The sequence below is a fragment of the Nomascus leucogenys genome, chromosome 22a, assembly GCF_006542625.1.
Source record: "Nomascus leucogenys isolate Asia chromosome 22a, Asia_NLE_v1, whole genome shotgun sequence".
Lineage (NCBI taxonomy): Eukaryota > Metazoa > Chordata > Mammalia > Primates > Hylobatidae > Nomascus > Nomascus leucogenys.
In genome coordinates, this window is record NC_044402.1 from 11,174,721 (window position 1) to 11,191,254 (window position 16,534).

The 16,534-nt window shown below is 49.5% G+C and overlaps 1 protein-coding gene across 3 annotated transcripts in view; it reads right to left on the reverse strand.

Moving 5' to 3' along the window:
• Positions 1-624: 624 nt before the first annotated feature.
• The window catches only part of SERPINA3 (serpin family A member 3), a 31,833-nt gene continuing 15,923 nt past the window's right edge, over positions 625-16,534 (reverse strand). The window contains exons 1-6 of one of the 3 annotated variants that reach the window (XM_030803735.1): positions 12,158-12,205; positions 11,157-11,231; positions 9,490-10,140; positions 5,127-5,400; positions 2,192-2,342; positions 625-1,072 (exon numbers count right to left, since the gene is read on the reverse strand). In XM_030803735.1, the coding sequence (XP_030659595.1) occupies positions 869-1,072; positions 2,192-2,342; positions 5,127-5,400; positions 9,490-10,132 (1,272 nt within the window). In that variant the 5' untranslated portion in view covers positions 10,133-10,140; positions 11,157-11,231; positions 12,158-12,205 and the 3' untranslated portion in view covers positions 625-868. Of the gene's footprint in view, positions 1,073-2,191; positions 2,343-5,126; positions 5,401-9,489; positions 10,141-11,156; positions 11,232-12,157; positions 12,309-16,534 lie in introns of those variants that run through there. The other 2 variants (XM_030803733.1, XM_030803734.1) reach the window with 2 other exon arrangements.

Sequence of the window (16,534 nt, forward strand, 5' to 3'; positions counted from 1 at the left end):
TGCCTTTGTGATAGAGATTGTGAGGTGCCTGGGAGCCTTGGTTAAATGCCTGACTACACGATTGCTTTTATTGCAGTTGTGCGCTGATGGCTCATTTGTCCTCAGCCCTGCATTCTGGTTGTTGAGGGAGATCATTCACAGAGCCAGGGCTAGGAACTGATGAGGCAGTTGAGGGGCTCCATCTGGACACCCAGAAAGTAGCTACTTCCCCCAAACTGGGGGTGCTAAAGGGCAGAAGAAGGATGTCACATGATAAAGCCCTGCCCAGCTGCAGGAGCGAGGAGTCCGGGGGTTGTGCCAGATGTGGTCAGGGCTAGGAAAGAGCCAGGTGGAGCCTGGGCCCTGGGAGTGGAAAGAGGGAAACTGAAAGTGGGCACCCAGAAGACTGGGGGGCAGGAATTGGCCTTAGAGCAGCAGGGTCCCCTCCCAGCCCTAGGCCTGAGGTCTGGGTGAGCTTGGCCACAAGCTTAGGTGGTCCTGGGCAGGCTGCTGCAGCTGAAGGCCGAAGGAGCCCAGATCTTGGGGTGGAGCTGAGCCTGCATGGGAGGTCAGGGGGCTTGGCTTTGGGGCACAGGTAGCCTCCGGAGCGCAGAGTCTGGTAGTCAGCACAGAAAGGCACAAGCAACATGTCCAAGGAAATTATTTATTGCTGTCAGGAGGCCCAGGACCCTCCAGACTGAAGAGTCCATGGGCCCCTGTGCATGTGGGAGCTACACAGGCAATCACTGTCACCTTCCAAGGATGAGCAGACAGGGCCACACATGCCCTGGCTTCTTGGTGCACAGGGGCCAGGCTGTGCCCCCAGACCCAAGCATCCAGCTTCCATTCCAAGCTCCTTACTGAGAGCCCCACTGCTTGCTGGCCAGCTCTAGGTTTGCTTGGGATTGGTGACTTTGCTCATGAAGTAGATGTTCTGGGTGTCTGTAGGGACAATTATCATCAGGAAGGGCCTGTTGAAACGCACAATGGTCTTTGGGTCCACGAGTGCGGAAAGGAGGGTGATTTTGACTGCTGTGGCAGCAGATGCTTCTGTGCCCTCCTCAGACACATCAAGCACAGCGTTATGGACCACCTGTGGGGACAGCAGAACATTACTCACGGGAGACACAGATGAGCAGGAGGTCAGCGACCTGCCTGTGTGCCGCTAAGGGGACTAACGTGCATTGAGCACCTAGCACTGGCCTGTCTTTGTGCTGTTGAATGTTTGCTCCTCCCAACTCCCCTGCCAACCAGTTTTGCACAGTCCTGATGCCTAGATATGCAAATGGAGACCCAGATGCTGTGTATGATTTGCCCAGAGCCATCGAGGTAAAGAATAGAGCACCTCATATGCATCCCTTTCTGTCTGAGTTGAGAGTCTATTTTGCCCCCAAAACAGCCACTACTGTTGGGAAGAAGAGCAAGAGCAATGTAAAGCATTTTTCTTCCAAGCAACATCCTGGCAGCTCTTGACCACAAGCAGCTGCTGCAGGAACCTCCTCAGCCAGGCCAGCATGGCTTTCAGCATCTCTCCTGCTCTAGCTTAAACATCCTTGGGGCTTTCAAGTACCTTTCATGGCCTTGAATTCCTGAACCATACGGGTCTGCTCCTCTACACACAGCCCTCTGTTACTTTGCTGTTTGAAAGGTGGAGTGCAGACCTCAACCCAGTGCTGTGTGAGCACACAGGGCAGACAAGAGCAAAGGGCTGCATGGCCACCCTGCCTCGGCACCTCTGCTTTTAGTAACACAGGCTGAGTGTCCCAAGTAGTCTTCTCTCATACTCTGAGCATATTTTCATTACAATTGCCAGATAATCATTGTTATTACCTGTTGGCATTACCTGTCCAGCCAGGCACTGGATACTAGCTAAGAACTGTCACTACCATTTTACACATGAAAAGCTGGGGGTGGAGGACTTTAATTGTTTGCCCCCATGGGAAGTAAATGGTATAGTGTGGAATGGTGTCCATGGCTTTCCGATTCCAAGCCTGGGTGACATTATGTTGTAGAGGGTCAACCCCTAACATGGTAGGATGAGCTGGGCTGTAACCTAGCTCTCCTTGGCTTAGGGGTGTCCCAAGCAGGGTGAGTACATAATGAGAAATGCACGTGCATTAACCCAAGTTCAAGAGTACCCAAAAGTCCATCTGGCCTTCACCAATTCAAGTTCGGATACAAAGGATGAATTGACCCAAATCTAAAGACTCACCTGGGAGACTGCTAGGTTCCTGGCCCCTGTGATCCCTGACAGGTCAGCCTTGCTGGTGAAGGCTTCCTCAATGCCCAGGTGGAGAAGTATGTCTTCCAGGTTATAGTCCCTCGAGATGGAAAACTTTGGCAGGTAGAGCTCATCTATCTGTCTAGAAAATGAGAAAAAAAAAAAGTATCTGAACCTCTGCTGATCATTGCCTACCTGCCTCCCACCTCGCAGCATGGTCTTCCTTGGTTTCCTCTACAGTCACCCCCTTCTGATTGGAAAATAAATAATCTGTTCCTCAATTTCTTAACCCCTGTCTTTACTCTTCTTATTCATTAATTATTCATTCAGATCTGCAAGTGTGAAAGTGACCAGGCAGTACACCAAGCCTGGAGTTGTGGCCCTGCTCGAGCCTGGCCCTGCCCTTTCCCTGCAGCTTGCAATGCAGTTGAATCACCTTCACACCAGCAGGGACCCCTGAGTGTGTTGAGAGCCTGGGCTGGGCCAGCTGCAGTGGCTGCATGGCAGCCTGCTTCACGGGGGCACCAGGAGGGCTTCCTGTGGGAGGTGGTGTTGAGGCTGAGTCCCAAAGGCAGGAAAGGAGCTACCTAGGTGAAGAGGTGGGCAGGAGGCAGGTGGAAGAACCTGGAAGAAGGCGGGAGCAGGAGGAGTTGTTCCACAGGGCGATGGGTGATCTCAGTGTTTCAGGGTGGAAGGTAGTGAGGGATGAGGTGGGCCAGGAGCCAGAGGCAGGTCAAAAAGGGCCTGGGTGCCTCTGAGGAGTCTGATTGTATTAGAAGAGCTTTGGGGATCCTGAAACAATAAATTGGAGGTTCCCATCTTGCCTCACTGGTGGGCACTGTCCTTCAAGCCAGGTGTGGGCTGGCACAGAGCAGGTAGCAAGCTCCTAGAGGCCCAGGTCACACCTCCCACCTGCGAACTCCCCCCTCCCTTAGTTTATAGCCCTCTTGAGATGCCTGTCACTGTCTGCCTGGTCTTACAATTATACAGGAGGCTGTGTCTTCCATTAAACTCTGAGTCCCACGAAGGAGGAAGGGGTCCTATTTCTATTTTTATTCATTCATTCATGTTTGTCCGTTCATTCCATCCTTCATTCAACAAGTATCTATTGAGCATTCTCTGTGGGCCAGGAGTGTGTGGACACATATTTCTTCAGCATTTTGTAAACCAAAAGTGTTTGGAGAATTCTTTCCATTCAAAACTATTTGCTGAGCGCCTGCTCCCTGGTGGCTATTTGGTGCTAAAGGAGGAAGGAGTCTGGGAGTAAATGGATGGGTTGGGTAGGACCCCCACATTCTGGGGTCTCCTGGGATCTAGAGTGAGGAGGGGCTGAGGGTCAGGCAATCCCGAGAGGCGCCCGGCCTTCTGGACAGTGGTTGGGGCAGGGGTTGCAGCCTCAGGTTAGTGTTGAAGCAGCTTCCTCACCCTTGGTGATGTATTATGGCTTCAGCATGCAATACCCCACCGGATTCTCATAATCACCCAGTGAAAACAGGGGTGGTGGGGAAAGGACACTCCTCTCTCTTCAGGAGGTAGCTGAGCTCCAGAGAAGAGCAGCGACCTGCTCCAGGTCACACCAGCCACCACAGTCTGAACCCAAGGCTGGTGCTCCTTCCTCTCTACCCCACACAGCTGCCCACATGCACTCCCTGGGCCCACTGCAGGGTCTGGGCCCAGAACTACTGCTCCACCTCACTGTGTCCCCATGAAATTGGTCAGCTCAATTCCATGTGTCCCAGCCCGTTCCTCTACCCTCAGATTTATCCAGAACTCAATGACTTATCACACGCATGCTCCCTCCTGGATCCCAGCCACAGTGGGCTCCCACCTCATGTCTGTGCCTGGTTCCTGCGGGTGTCACTGACTCCACACCCGCTCTACAGTTATTCTCCTCTCAGCAGCCAGGATTAGTCTTTTAAAACAACACTCGGATCGCAGCACTCCTCCAAACCTCCTGATGGCTCTCCATTTCACAGACAGGAGGAAGGGCAAGGTTTTCTAGGGGTCTACGTGGCCCTACATAAGCTGTTCCACCCCTTTGGAGACTCCTGACCTCTCTCAACTCTCTCCTCACTCACTCTGCTCCAGCTGCTGTGGCCTCACTCTTCCTTGACCATAACAAGCTCACTTCCACCTCAGAGGCTTTGCACTGACTGTTCCCTCTGCCAGGAATGCTTTTCCCTAATATACCAACATGACTCCAACTCTCCCCTCTGTTGTATGGATGCTCAAACATCACCTAATGGCTACTCTATTTAAAATCACAAACTAGCACAAGTTCCAGTTTTCCTGATCCTTTCATCCTCCTCTACTCAGTTCCTATCTGCCTACTCAATTTCTCACCTTCTACCATATCACATAACTTATTTGTTATATTTATTTATTGCCTGTCCCCTCTCCAATTATAAAGTAAGTTCCAGAAGGGCAGGGAATCTTGTGTTTTATTTGCTGATTTACTCTCAGGGTGCAAATTAGTGTCTGGCACATAGTAGGTGCTCAATTAATCATGCAGCAAATGCTGAGCGAATGAATAAATATAGTGGTTCACCAGTGCAGAGCTGATTCTCAGAGTCCATCTCGCTGCAGCCCTCAACCAATCACAATTCCTTCTGTTTCTCTCTCCCTTCAAGAGATTGAGACCAGGAGAAACCATGCATGAGTGTTTGGGACTGTGCAGAAGATTTCTCATGACTTAGAACATGCTGGAGTCAGAGGAAGCCTCAGCCCCTTGTCCTGTCTGATGTCATCATCTTAAAGAAGAAAAAACAAAATCAAGCCCAAAACCATGCAGGCAGCACAGGGCAAAGTAAGTGTAAATTCCACCTGCCCCTGTATGAGTTCTCCCACCACCGTGCCCTTGTCCCTGGACATTGGTGAGACCTTGACGTGGAGAGATGTGGGGTCGTGGGGGGCCGGGAAGAATCACCTGGACTCCAGTGCCTCTCTCCACCGCTTCAGCGTCTCTGGGAGCAGCATGGCTTCCACTTCCTCCATCTTGTCTTGATCAGGGAGGATCAAGAGTGCGCTGGCATTGCCTGTGTACTTCAGCTCCACCACAGTGCAGGACAGCTCCTCGTCCCGGAAGTAAGGTGTAGTCAGGTGATGCAAACTCATCATGGGCACCATTACCCACTTTTTCTTGCTCAAGTAGAACCTTGACGCACGAGTATCTTGGGGGTCAAAGGGCATCTCCCATTTGGCTGAAGTTGGAGCAAGCAGTTGGAGAACATGTGAGTGCAAGGGTCGCCCTGCCTCGACCCTGCTTCCCCAGCAGTGGAAGTACCCAGAGTCCCTCATAGGAGTGACCCTGCTTTGGTTTAGAGAAGTAGCTTGGCAAGAGTAAAAGTTATTGTGGGTGAAGGAGAGCCCAGCAGGCTTGCATTGGGAAAAGGGCCATGAAAGAAAGACCTAGTTCCTTGTGCTAAACGAGAAATCAATAGGAACCTGGGAATAAGGAGTGCAAGGGAGAAATAAGGTTTAGGGAAAATAGGGGAAAGAGGCATGACAACACGTGGGAGGCCGGTGCCTGAGGAGAAATGGGACAGCCTTCGTTCCTTAAAAGGAAAAATGTCTCATTAGCAATTATTACTCACTGGCATTACAGGGATGTGAACATATAATAGTGGCTTGTGGGAGGGCTTTGGGTGGAAATAGGAGGAAAGAGACTGGGTTCTGTATGTGAGTTGGTGAGGGCAGACAGAAGAGATGCTGATCAGTGTGAATGAGGGGAGGAACAGGGAGAACCTTAATAGAAGATAGAACTCAGAGCCGGGAGAGACCATGGGAATAAAAGCCTAGGGACACTTGTGACATCTTACGGGGTAGGGGTGTTGGACATCACAAAAGCCATGAGCTGGCTATGGTCCTTAGCTCATAGCTAGCTCATGTCCACCTCTACAGACCATGAACATCCAGCTAAGACTTGCCCTGGATTCAGTGTCTCTCTGGCCAATGATTCAACTGTGGGTGTTCTGACTCTGAGGCTGCCTAGGCTCTCAGTGTTGCAAAGATAAAATTCCATGAAACTGCCTCTGGCACCTCTAGCTATCACAAACATGAAATGCAGCCTGACTCCTAGCCAGACTGACATAACTCCTCTCACTAAAGGCCTATTTACCATAGTAAAGAGAAAGAGAAAATCTTGAAAGAGGTAGAGGTAGGGGCAGAGGGAGGCAAACTCCACCTTATCTAAAAAGGAATAAGGATGAAAACGACAGCAGACTTCTCATCAGAAACTACGCAAGCAAGGGAAGAATGGAGTAAAATATTTAAAATGTTGAAAATTCCATGAAACTCTTTCTTTGGGAATCATTACATAGGCCCATGATTTGCATGCATTTAGTTGGGTACAATTATTTTCCTCCTCTAGAACAGGGGTCAGGAAACTATAGCCTGTAAGCCAATACAGCCATAGCTTATTTTTGTGTGTACCTAAAGCTAAGAATGGGGCTTAAAAAAATGAAGAGGAAAGAGAAGATGAAGAAGATGCAGAGGAGGAAGTCAAAAAGAAGAATCTGCCCTCATGCGGACCACACAGCCTAAAATACTACTAGGCCCTTCATGGAAAAAAATTGTCAATCCTTTCTCTAGATTTTGGGCTCCACAATCTTTCACCTGCATTCTTGGTTTTAGGAGATGCTTGGTAAAAGCTCATAAAGTCACAAAAGGCTTTACTTTAGGGGTTAAAATGAGGGAGCAAAAGGAATTTTCAAATGGGCCCAGGTCAACTTTGAATGTTTAATTACTTGCTTTTCTGGACTTCATGTCTCCTACCTAACAAATGGCAATACCACCATCCACCTTTCAGAGCTGCTGCAAGGATTAAACGAGGTATTGCATGTGAATGGCTGGTGAGAGTAGGTGCTCAATAAGTGGGAGCTTCTTTCCTTTCTTTCCTTATTTTGGTTTTTCTTCCTGTAATTGCAATGAGAGCCAGCTTCTGGGTGGCCCTACATTCTCTCATGCCCTCATCTTCCTTCTTGACACTTCCCCACCTTTGGGCCTTCTAGGACCAAAATAACAGTCCATCTTTCCTTTCCCCTCCCCAAAGACCATCTCAGCTTCTCTGGTCCCTGCAGCCTCCCAACATGGAATGACTGGGGACAAATGTAATTGTAAAGACCGCTTGGAGCAAGGACCCATCTCAGGGTAGGAGATATTTCAGCTGAACAGGTGTCCCTGTTACCAAATGCAGCAGCCATTCAGGTGCTTCTCTTGCCTCCATGTGAGGGTAGTGCCATGGAGCACCTTCCCATATTACCCAGGGCACCGGGCTCCTTTGGGTCCTTTCAGCTGGCCAGATCTCCAGCGTGAGTCCCTGCCAGGAAGATGGGCTGCCTCTGGGGACCCTGACTGCTGCCTTGTATGCCAGAATGGGGAGAGAGATAGGTTTCGCGGATGAAATCACCACCCAGGCTCTACAAGCTTTTAAATCTTCTCACATCTGCTCCCATCTCCCCCCATTTCTGTCTGCCAGTCACCAGGTTTTCCAATTTTGCCTCCTTAACATCTGCTGACATCCTCAGCTGTTCAACTGAGGGCCCGAATGTCTGGTTAGACTAGTGTCTTTAGTATCTGATCTCTGCTTGACTCGACTTCTCTCTGCTGTAACGGCCTTCGCTTCTTATTCTATCTGGATTTAAGAGAAAAGATGAAAACCGTTTTCTAGGGGAAACCTTCCTTTCTGGAATTCCCATCTTCTGCCCCTGGTTGGATGCCCCCACCCCCTTACTTTCAGCTAAATACATAGTTCTAGCATCACTGGGTGAGTCAATCCTTGCATGCTCATGGGTCCAGCAGGTGCAATAGAAGAGGAAGAGCAGAAAGGGAGGGAACAAGCACTCCAAGGTTCTGAGCTGGGACTGTCTCAGCCTGAAGCTCATGCATGCTTGGCCCCCTCCACCTTCCACAGGGCAGCCCCAGCAGTGACCAAGCCCCATCACATACACTGTATGTAAACCAGGCTGAGGCAGGGAATAAAACTGGCACCTGGAGAGTGAGGAGAGGTCAACAGAGGAAGGTCAACAGAGGTCAACAGAGGACCCTGCAGGTCTCCACTCCAGGAGGACCAGAGCACTGAACAATGAGGGGAGTGGGAGCTTCCAGGGGAGGCTGGAGACGTGGGGCCACCTCCACTGCCCACCTGTTTACCACCTGCCTGTTTCCCATTGTTAGAGGCAGGTGGGGAGGGGAAAGCTGGGCTGGCTACTGTGTCCTGGAGGGGAGAGTCCTAGCACAGGGCTAGGTGGTAGGAGGGGAGAACACAGGAAACTCAAAGAACAGATGGCATGTGAGGCATGGAATAGTCTTAGAGGGAGATCTGGATCCACACCTTCATTTACAGATGAAAACCCAGATCCGGGAGGGGAAGCAGCTTGCCCAGGAATCAACCAGCAGCCCCCAAGCAGGACTGTGCCTCCAAGCAGCTCATGTCTCCTAAGCACCTTTCCGCCCTCTGGCTCAGTGATCACTCTTTGTGTCCCTATCTCTTGTTTTGTCCCCATCTGGACTGCGGGCTCCAGGAGGCGGAAGCCACCTGCTTGCACTCTGCCCCTTCAGAGCTTGCAGGCTGGGGTTTGCATTGGTTGAGTTTCTATCAATGGGACTGGGCACTGGACCAGTTAGAATCTGGCAAAGGGTCATGTTTTGGATGCTGCCCACCCTTCCCCAGATGGGAACAATGCCGTTTCCACCTTCATTTGTTATGTGTCAATGACACATTTTTTAAAATAATTAAAGATGATAGCAGAGTATAATCACAGAATCTTGGAAGTGGCCAGGCTCCTTGGGGATTATCTTGCCCTGTGAAGATGGCCCCAGCCCCACCTGGCCACCTCCAGACACCAAGGCCCCTGGCTGAACCATGCTCCTCCCGCATGTGCAGGGCAGGAGCCCCAGGTGCATCCAGACAGAGGGGCTTCCTGGCCCCGTCTAGCAGCGCCCCTGCAAGGAGGGAGTTGTAGCTCCTACACTCCCTGGGGTGGTTTGAAAGGAGAGCTCCTTCTTTCTGTTTGCCGGACAAGTTTAAATCAGAGTGAAAAGCAACATACTGACTCAGACCAGGGGCTGATGGGCTCCACTGAGTTATGTCTTGGAAGGACAAACTGTAATTTGGAAAAACCCCACAGGAGACGGCGATGCCTATGGGCAGGGCGGGTCCTTGATGCTCATGCTGCCCCCACGCCGTGGGCACTCTCCTATACAGTGGTTTGCCTAAAAATGCCATTGTTGACTCAGGACAGAAACAGCCCTGAGATCCACCTCTTCCGAACCCCAGGCCAGGCACTCACCTTTAAAGAAGATGTAATTCACCAGGACCATCATTGTCTGCGAGTCAAGGTCCTTGATCAGATCTGTGATTTTCCCCCTAGTTCCATTCTTCACGTAGTCGTTGATGAGCTTCTTAGCCGCAGCTGAGTCCTGAAAGTCAGTGGCAAAGGCCTCGGAGCCATACAGCCTCTTGGCATCCTCCGTGAACCTGTCCAGCAGACTGAGCTGCTCTTTGACGAACATGGCATTTCCCATACTCAGCTGCAGCTCGTCACTGGACTGGTTGAGGGTGTGCAGGAGGTGCTGGAAGCTCTGGTGAATTTCTGCCTCAGAAGTCTCCGTGAGGTTGAACTTGAGGCCTTTGAGAATCTCTGTCAGGGTGGTATTACGGGCCCCCAGAGACAGGAAAGCCAAGACGGTGGAGATGCTCAATGGGGAGAAGATGACATTCTTATCAGGGGCCTTCAGGACTAACTGCTTGTACAGGCTGAAAGCGAAGTCCACGTTGGTGGAGGCTAATCTGAGGTCCACATGTTTCCCCCGGTCTTGGTTCTCCTGGGTCGGATTTTCCTCGTCAAGTGGGCTGTTAGGGTGGCAGAGGACAGCAGGGCAGAACCCAGCCAACAAAAGCCCCAGAGCCAGGAGAGGTAACATTCTCTCCATTCTCAACTCTGCAAAGCAAAGATCCTTTAAGTCTCAGAGGGCCAGATGGAGCCCCGACCACCTCCCACTGCCCTCCGCCTGGCCTGCGTCCTGGTCCCTGTTCTGCTGCCTCTTGCTAGCTTTGGAGCCTCCCTCAGGTAGGTGCTCTCTGGGGCACCCGACACACATCACTCTGCTTCCTTTCACCCTTTGAGGTAAGTACCATAATTGTTGCCATTTTCTTCCAGTGGAAAAACCAGGCACAGAGCGGTGAGGGGGCTTGCCCAGGGTCATACAGCAAACAGGTAAAGGAGCCCAGTGGGCAGCCAGGTTTGCCTGGCTCCTCGGTCTGTAAGCTGATGGGGGGTCCAAGGGTCAGTCCAATCAGAATGCCTGCTCCTCTCCTCCTGCTTGGTGAGCAGACCTCATCCTAGGGTATTAGAAAGCAGGGGCTCCCTTCCCCCATTCCCCCAACTGCCACCAAAGTAGAACCCAGGGATGAAGGAGCCCTGGGCAGAGGCAGAGGCCACAGTGACTCTCCCAGCCTCTAGATGACACGTGGTGTGGCCTCCGCAGGCCTCCACAGTGTGATGCTGGGTGGCAGTGAGGGTTGACTGAGAGAGGGAAATGGAAGTCCCTGGTACAGTGTCTGGAGCCCTAGATGGCCCTGATAATGGTCGGCAGCAAGACCAAAGAAAGGCAAGTGTTCTTTTCTGCCCCTACCAGGTTGCCACGTGGTGTCTGTGTCCACCATAAGCCTGGAAGGGCCTCCTAGTGGGGAGAAGGCAGAGAGGGCTTTGGAGTCTCCCAGACTTGGACTGGGATTTTATTTTGGCCACTTTTGATTGCTGTGTAGTGGCAAGCAGGTGACTGTACCTCTCTGAACCTGTTTCCGTCTCTGCACAACCTGTTAAGTGGCTCAGGTGAGATAAATGATGAAGGCACCTGGTTCATATTAGATGTACCGAGGGGTCACCACCTCCCATACTACCCCTTTCCTGAAACTACAAGCCAGAGAAGAGCCATGAGCTACTGCACAAGAGACCTTGGAATGGCTGAGTTCCAAGCCGGTGACCGCAGCAAACAAGATTATTCACCTTCAGCCTCCGCCCACTCAGTCCTAGAATTCAGAAGAGAAAAGGGGCAGCTTGGGTGCTGGGGAGAAGAGCGGGGAAGAGAGCGGAGTGGAAGGGAGGGGAGAGGAGAGAGGTAGAGAGAGGAGAAGAAGAGGAGAAGAGAGGGGGGAAGGAAGGGAAGGAGGGGAAGGAGGGGAAGGAGGGGAAGGAGGAGAAGGAGGAGAAGGAGGGGAAGGAGGGGAAGGAGGGGAAGGAGGGGAGGCCAGTGGAAATGGCTTTGGCCAAGCCCAGGGACAGAGGCAGCTTGTTTGCTTCAACTATTTACCCTCAGGCTGATGCAACCATTTCTCTGGATAAATGTTAGACAATATTTTTCTCCAGAATTATTGCAGGGGCAAAGGCTTGTCTTTTCTGTTTGGGCGAGTTGGAGGGCGGGCTGTTTCCCAGCAGTTTGTCTTTTCTGTTGCTGGACAGAGACACAGCCCATCTGTTGACTTGGCCAGGGGTCCTTTTGGAGAAGTGGAGCCCCTGAGGCAGCCCCATGGAGACCCTGAAATCATGGTGAGGCCTGTGGCCTCTGCTCAGAGATACCTGCTGCAATAATCACATCTGCCACATGTTCTGAGAGCTGCACTCTGCTCCAGGCAAGGGGACAGCACCTCTTCCCTGAGGGTCAGATGCACAGCTGACTCGAATCAGAATCTGTAAGTATCAAGGCAGAAGTGACCATAGAGGCCCCAGGGCACCTCCACCCTTTGCAGGTGTGAAAACCCAGACACAGAGGATGCCTCTAAAAAAGGCACAGGGAATCAGCGGCAGCCGAGAACAGACCCCTGGCCCCTAACACCTGAGCACACCTCCTCCTGGCCTCTGCTTAGCCCTCACACTCTGCACACTCCAGGCTGCTGCCTAAAACTCTCCTGGAAAAACGGATTCCTCCGCTCCCAGGACGTAAAACATCATGGATTACCTGCCTCAGGGAGCTGGATGCAGCTGGTGGATTCCGAAGCCGTCTGTGTGGAGTGATGGATTTTCATGAATGCTGAGGCTTATTTATTCCTGCAGAGAACTCCTCCCCCTGCTTGGGAAATGCCAGGACAACCAAGTGTTCTGTTCTCGGACTGGAAATGACCAGGTGATAATTTCTGGTAACATGGGCTTGTTAGACCCACTCAAATAACCTGGTTATGGGAATAGCTCTAATTTCTTCCTCCCAAGGTCAAACAAACACACGCAAAAAATCCTTTGTTATATTAGTTTTTATCTGCTTATTCAATACTCATTGAAGAACATGGAAAAACTCAGAGAATGTGAAGAAGGACTTTGGAAAAGATCCCCCGGCACTTTACTACCCAGAGAGGACCCCAGCTAACATTTTGGTGTATTTCTTTTTTATTTCTTTTTATTTTTTATTTTTATTTTGAGACGGAGTCTTGCTTTGTTGCCGAGGCTGGAGTGCAGTGGCGTGATCTCAGCTCACTGCAACCTCTGACTCCCGGGTTCAAGCAACTTTCTGCCTCAGCCTCCCGAGTAGCTGGGACTATGGGCACACACCACCATGCCCAGCTAATTTTTGTATTTTTCGTAGAGATGGGGTTTCACCATGTTGGTCAGACTGGTCTCGAACTCCTGACCTCATGATCTGCCCACCTCAGCCCCCCAAAGTGCTGGGATTACAGGCATGAGCCACTGCGCCCGGCCACATTTTGGTGTATTTCTAAGGCACTTTTCTTTGGTGTCTGTGTGTGTGTGTGTGTGGCTGCATGTGTGTCTGTGTGTCTTGTGTGATATGAATGTCCATGTACAAACCTAGATATATTTTTAAAATACAGGACTCTATTTTTCTGTGCATCGGTTTGCATTTTGGGCACCCCTTCACCAACCCCAGAGAGTAGGGCACCTAGAGAGGGGTGAGGAGGGGAGCTTTCGGGGAGCACAGGTGGTGTGAGGAACCCCTTGTCCTCAGACTCTGTTTCTCTGTGGGGGCCTCCTCAGCCTTGGCCGCTGTCCTGCTGAGCCTCTGTGATTGGTTCACCCCAAAAAGTGGTTGTCCCTCCTCCCCAGCCTTCAGGTATCCTTGGGCCTCTCTCTTAGCTGGTCTAGGGTGTTTCTTTGGCTCATGAAAAAGAAAAAAAAAAAACTCCTGGCCAGGACCAGTGGCTCATGCTGGTAATCCCAGCACCTTGGGAGGCTGACGTGGGCAGACCACCTGAGGTCAGGAGTCCATGACCAGCTTGGCCAACATGGCGAAACCCCATCTTTACTAAAAATACAAAAAAAAAAAAAAAATTAGCCGGACATCATGGCGCATGCCTGTAACCCAGCTACTTGGGAGGCTGAGGCAGGAGAATCGCTTGAACCCAGGAGGCAGAGGTTACTGTGAGCCAAGATCACGCCACTGCACTCCAGCCTGGGCAACACAGCGAGACTCTGTCTCAAAAAAAAAAAAAAAATCCTTCCTCTTGATTCCTCATGGTCACAGTCCCCATCCGGGATAGCCCTGACAGGCCTCTCTAGAGGGCATGCTTTGGAGGCCACTAGACCAGTGGTGAGGTTCTAGCTCTGGCATGAGCTGACTGGCTTGAATCTCTGATGTCTGACTCACCAACTGACTCACTTCAAACAAATCATGGGAAATCTCTACGGCTTAATTTCCTCGTGTCTAAGATGCAAGGTAATATTCCCTGACAGAGTGGTAATCAAGACGAAATGAAATTAGATTAAATGTACACTCTACGAGGACAGGATTTTTTGTTTGTCTGTTATGATAGTGCTGCTTCTTTAGAGTACTTACATATTTGTTGGCTGTAAGGCACTAAGATGGCCAGTAACTGTCTGGGCCCATCTTCCTTAAATGACTTTCAGGCTCCCAGTTTCAGAATTGAATATGTGTGTGTGTGTGTCTCTTTATATATCTCTCTCTCTATATATATGTGTGTGTGTGTATGTATATACATATATACTTATGCACATATACATTTTTTATATATTATATATATTTTGTGTATATATATATACATATATATACACATATATACATATATATACACACATATATATATATAGAGAGAGAGAGAGAGAAAGAGAGAGAGAGAGAGACTCGCTTTGTCACCCAGGCTGGAATGCAGTGGTGCAATCATTGCTCATTGCTCACTGAAGACTGACTCCTGGACTCAAGATATCCTGCCGCCTCAGCCTTCTGAGTAGCTGGAACCACAGGCGCACAACACCATGCCTGGCTAATTTAAAAAAATTTTTTTTTTTTTGTAAAGACAGCATTTCATTGTGTTGTCCAGGCTAGTCTTGAAATCCTAGCCTCAAGAGATCCTCCCACCTCAGCCTCCCAAAGTGCTGGAATTATAGGTGTGAGCCACTGTACCTGGCCAATACATATGTTTAAGTTACACAGAATCCTAAAGAAATAGTGGCTAAAATGAGACTGAAGTTCATTTCCCTCTCCTGCAGGTCCCGTTGGAGGCAGTGGGTTGATATGGTGGCTCCACGTTGTCAGAAACCACATCCTCCTGTCTGGTTGCTCAGCTGCGCCTCCACGTCTGTTTGTCTGGGCTAAGATGGCTCAGTGCTATGTCCACCTTCCAGTCCATAGAAAGGGCCACAGGGGAAGGGAAGGGCACACCCTTTCTTTTGAAAGGAATGCCTTGAACATTGCCTGTTATTTCCACTTGGGTTCTGTTGGCTGGAGTTTTGTCCCATGGCCACACATAGCTACCAAGGGGGTTGTGCAGTGCAGTCAAGATTCTAGGTAGCCAACTCCCAGCTAAAAATTCAGAGTTCCATTACCATGAGAGAGACAAAGAGAGTGGACACTGGGGATGACTAGTCATCTTGTCTCAGAGCATTGCCTGAGTGTTCTCAAGTTCTCTGGCCTCAGAGCATCATTTTCCTTCTTTCTTTCTTTTTTTAAATTATACTTTAAGTTGTGGGGTACATGTGCACAACCTGCAGGTTTGTTACATAGGTTTACATGTGCCATGTTGGTTTGCTGCACCCATCAACTCATCATTTACATTAGGTACTTCTCCTAATGCTATCCCTCCGCCAGCCCCCAACCCCCAACGGGCCCCAGTGTGTGATGTTCCCCTCCCTGTGTCCATATGTTCTCATTGTTCATCTCCCACTTATGAGTGGGAACATGTGGTATTTGGTTTCCTGTTTCTGTATTAGTTTGCTGAGAATGATGGTTTCCAGCTTCATCCATGTCCCTGAAAAGGACATGAACTCATCCCTTTTTATGGCTGCATAGTATTCCATGGTGTATATGCACCACATTTTCTTTATCCAGTCTATTATTGATGGACATTTGGGTTGGTTCCAAGTCTTTGCTATTGTGAATGGTGCCACAATAAACATACATGTGCGTGTGTCTTTATAGTAGCATGATTTATTATCCTTTGGGTATATACCCAGTAACGGGATTGCTGGGTCAAATGGTAATTCTAGTTCTAGATCCTTGAGGAATCACCACACTGTCTTCCACGATGGTTGAACTAATTTACACTCCCACCAACAGTGTAAAAGCATTTCTATTTCTCCATGTACTCTCCAGCATCTGTTGTTTCCTGACTTTTTAATGATCACCATTCTAACTGGGGTGAGATGGTATCTCATTGTGGTTTTGATTTGCATTTCTCTAAGGACCAGTGATGATGAGCATTTTTTCGTACGTCTGTTGGCTGCATAAATGTCTTCTTTTGAGAAGTGTCTGTTCATATCCTTTGCCCACTTTGATGGGATTGTTTTTTTCTTGTAAATTTGTCTAAGTTATTTGTAGATTCTGGATATTAGCCCTTTGTCAGATGGATAGATTGCAAAAATTTTCTCCCATTCTATAGGTTACCTGTTCACTCTGATGATAGTTCCTTTTACTGTGCAGAAGCTCTTTAGTTTAATTAGATCCCATTTGTCAATTTTGGCTTTGGTGCCATTGCTTTTGGTGTTTTAGTCATGAAGTCTTTGCCTATGCCTATGTCCTGAATGGTATTGCCTAAGTTTTCTTCTAGGGTTTTTATGGTTTTAGGTCTTACATTTAAGTCTTTAATCCATCTTGAGTTAATTTTTGTATAAGGTGTAAGAAAGGGACCCAGCTTCAGCTTTCTACATATGGCTAGCCAGTTTTCCAAGCACCATTTATTAAATAGGGAACCCTTTTCCCATTGCTAGTTTTTATCAGGTTTGTCAAAGATCAGATGGTTGTAGATGTGTGGTGCTACTTCTGAGGACTCTGTTCTGTTCCATTGGTCTATATATCTGTTTTGGTACCAGTACCATACTGTTTTGGTTACTGTAGCTTTGTAGTATAGTTTGAAGTCAGGTAGTGTGATGCCTC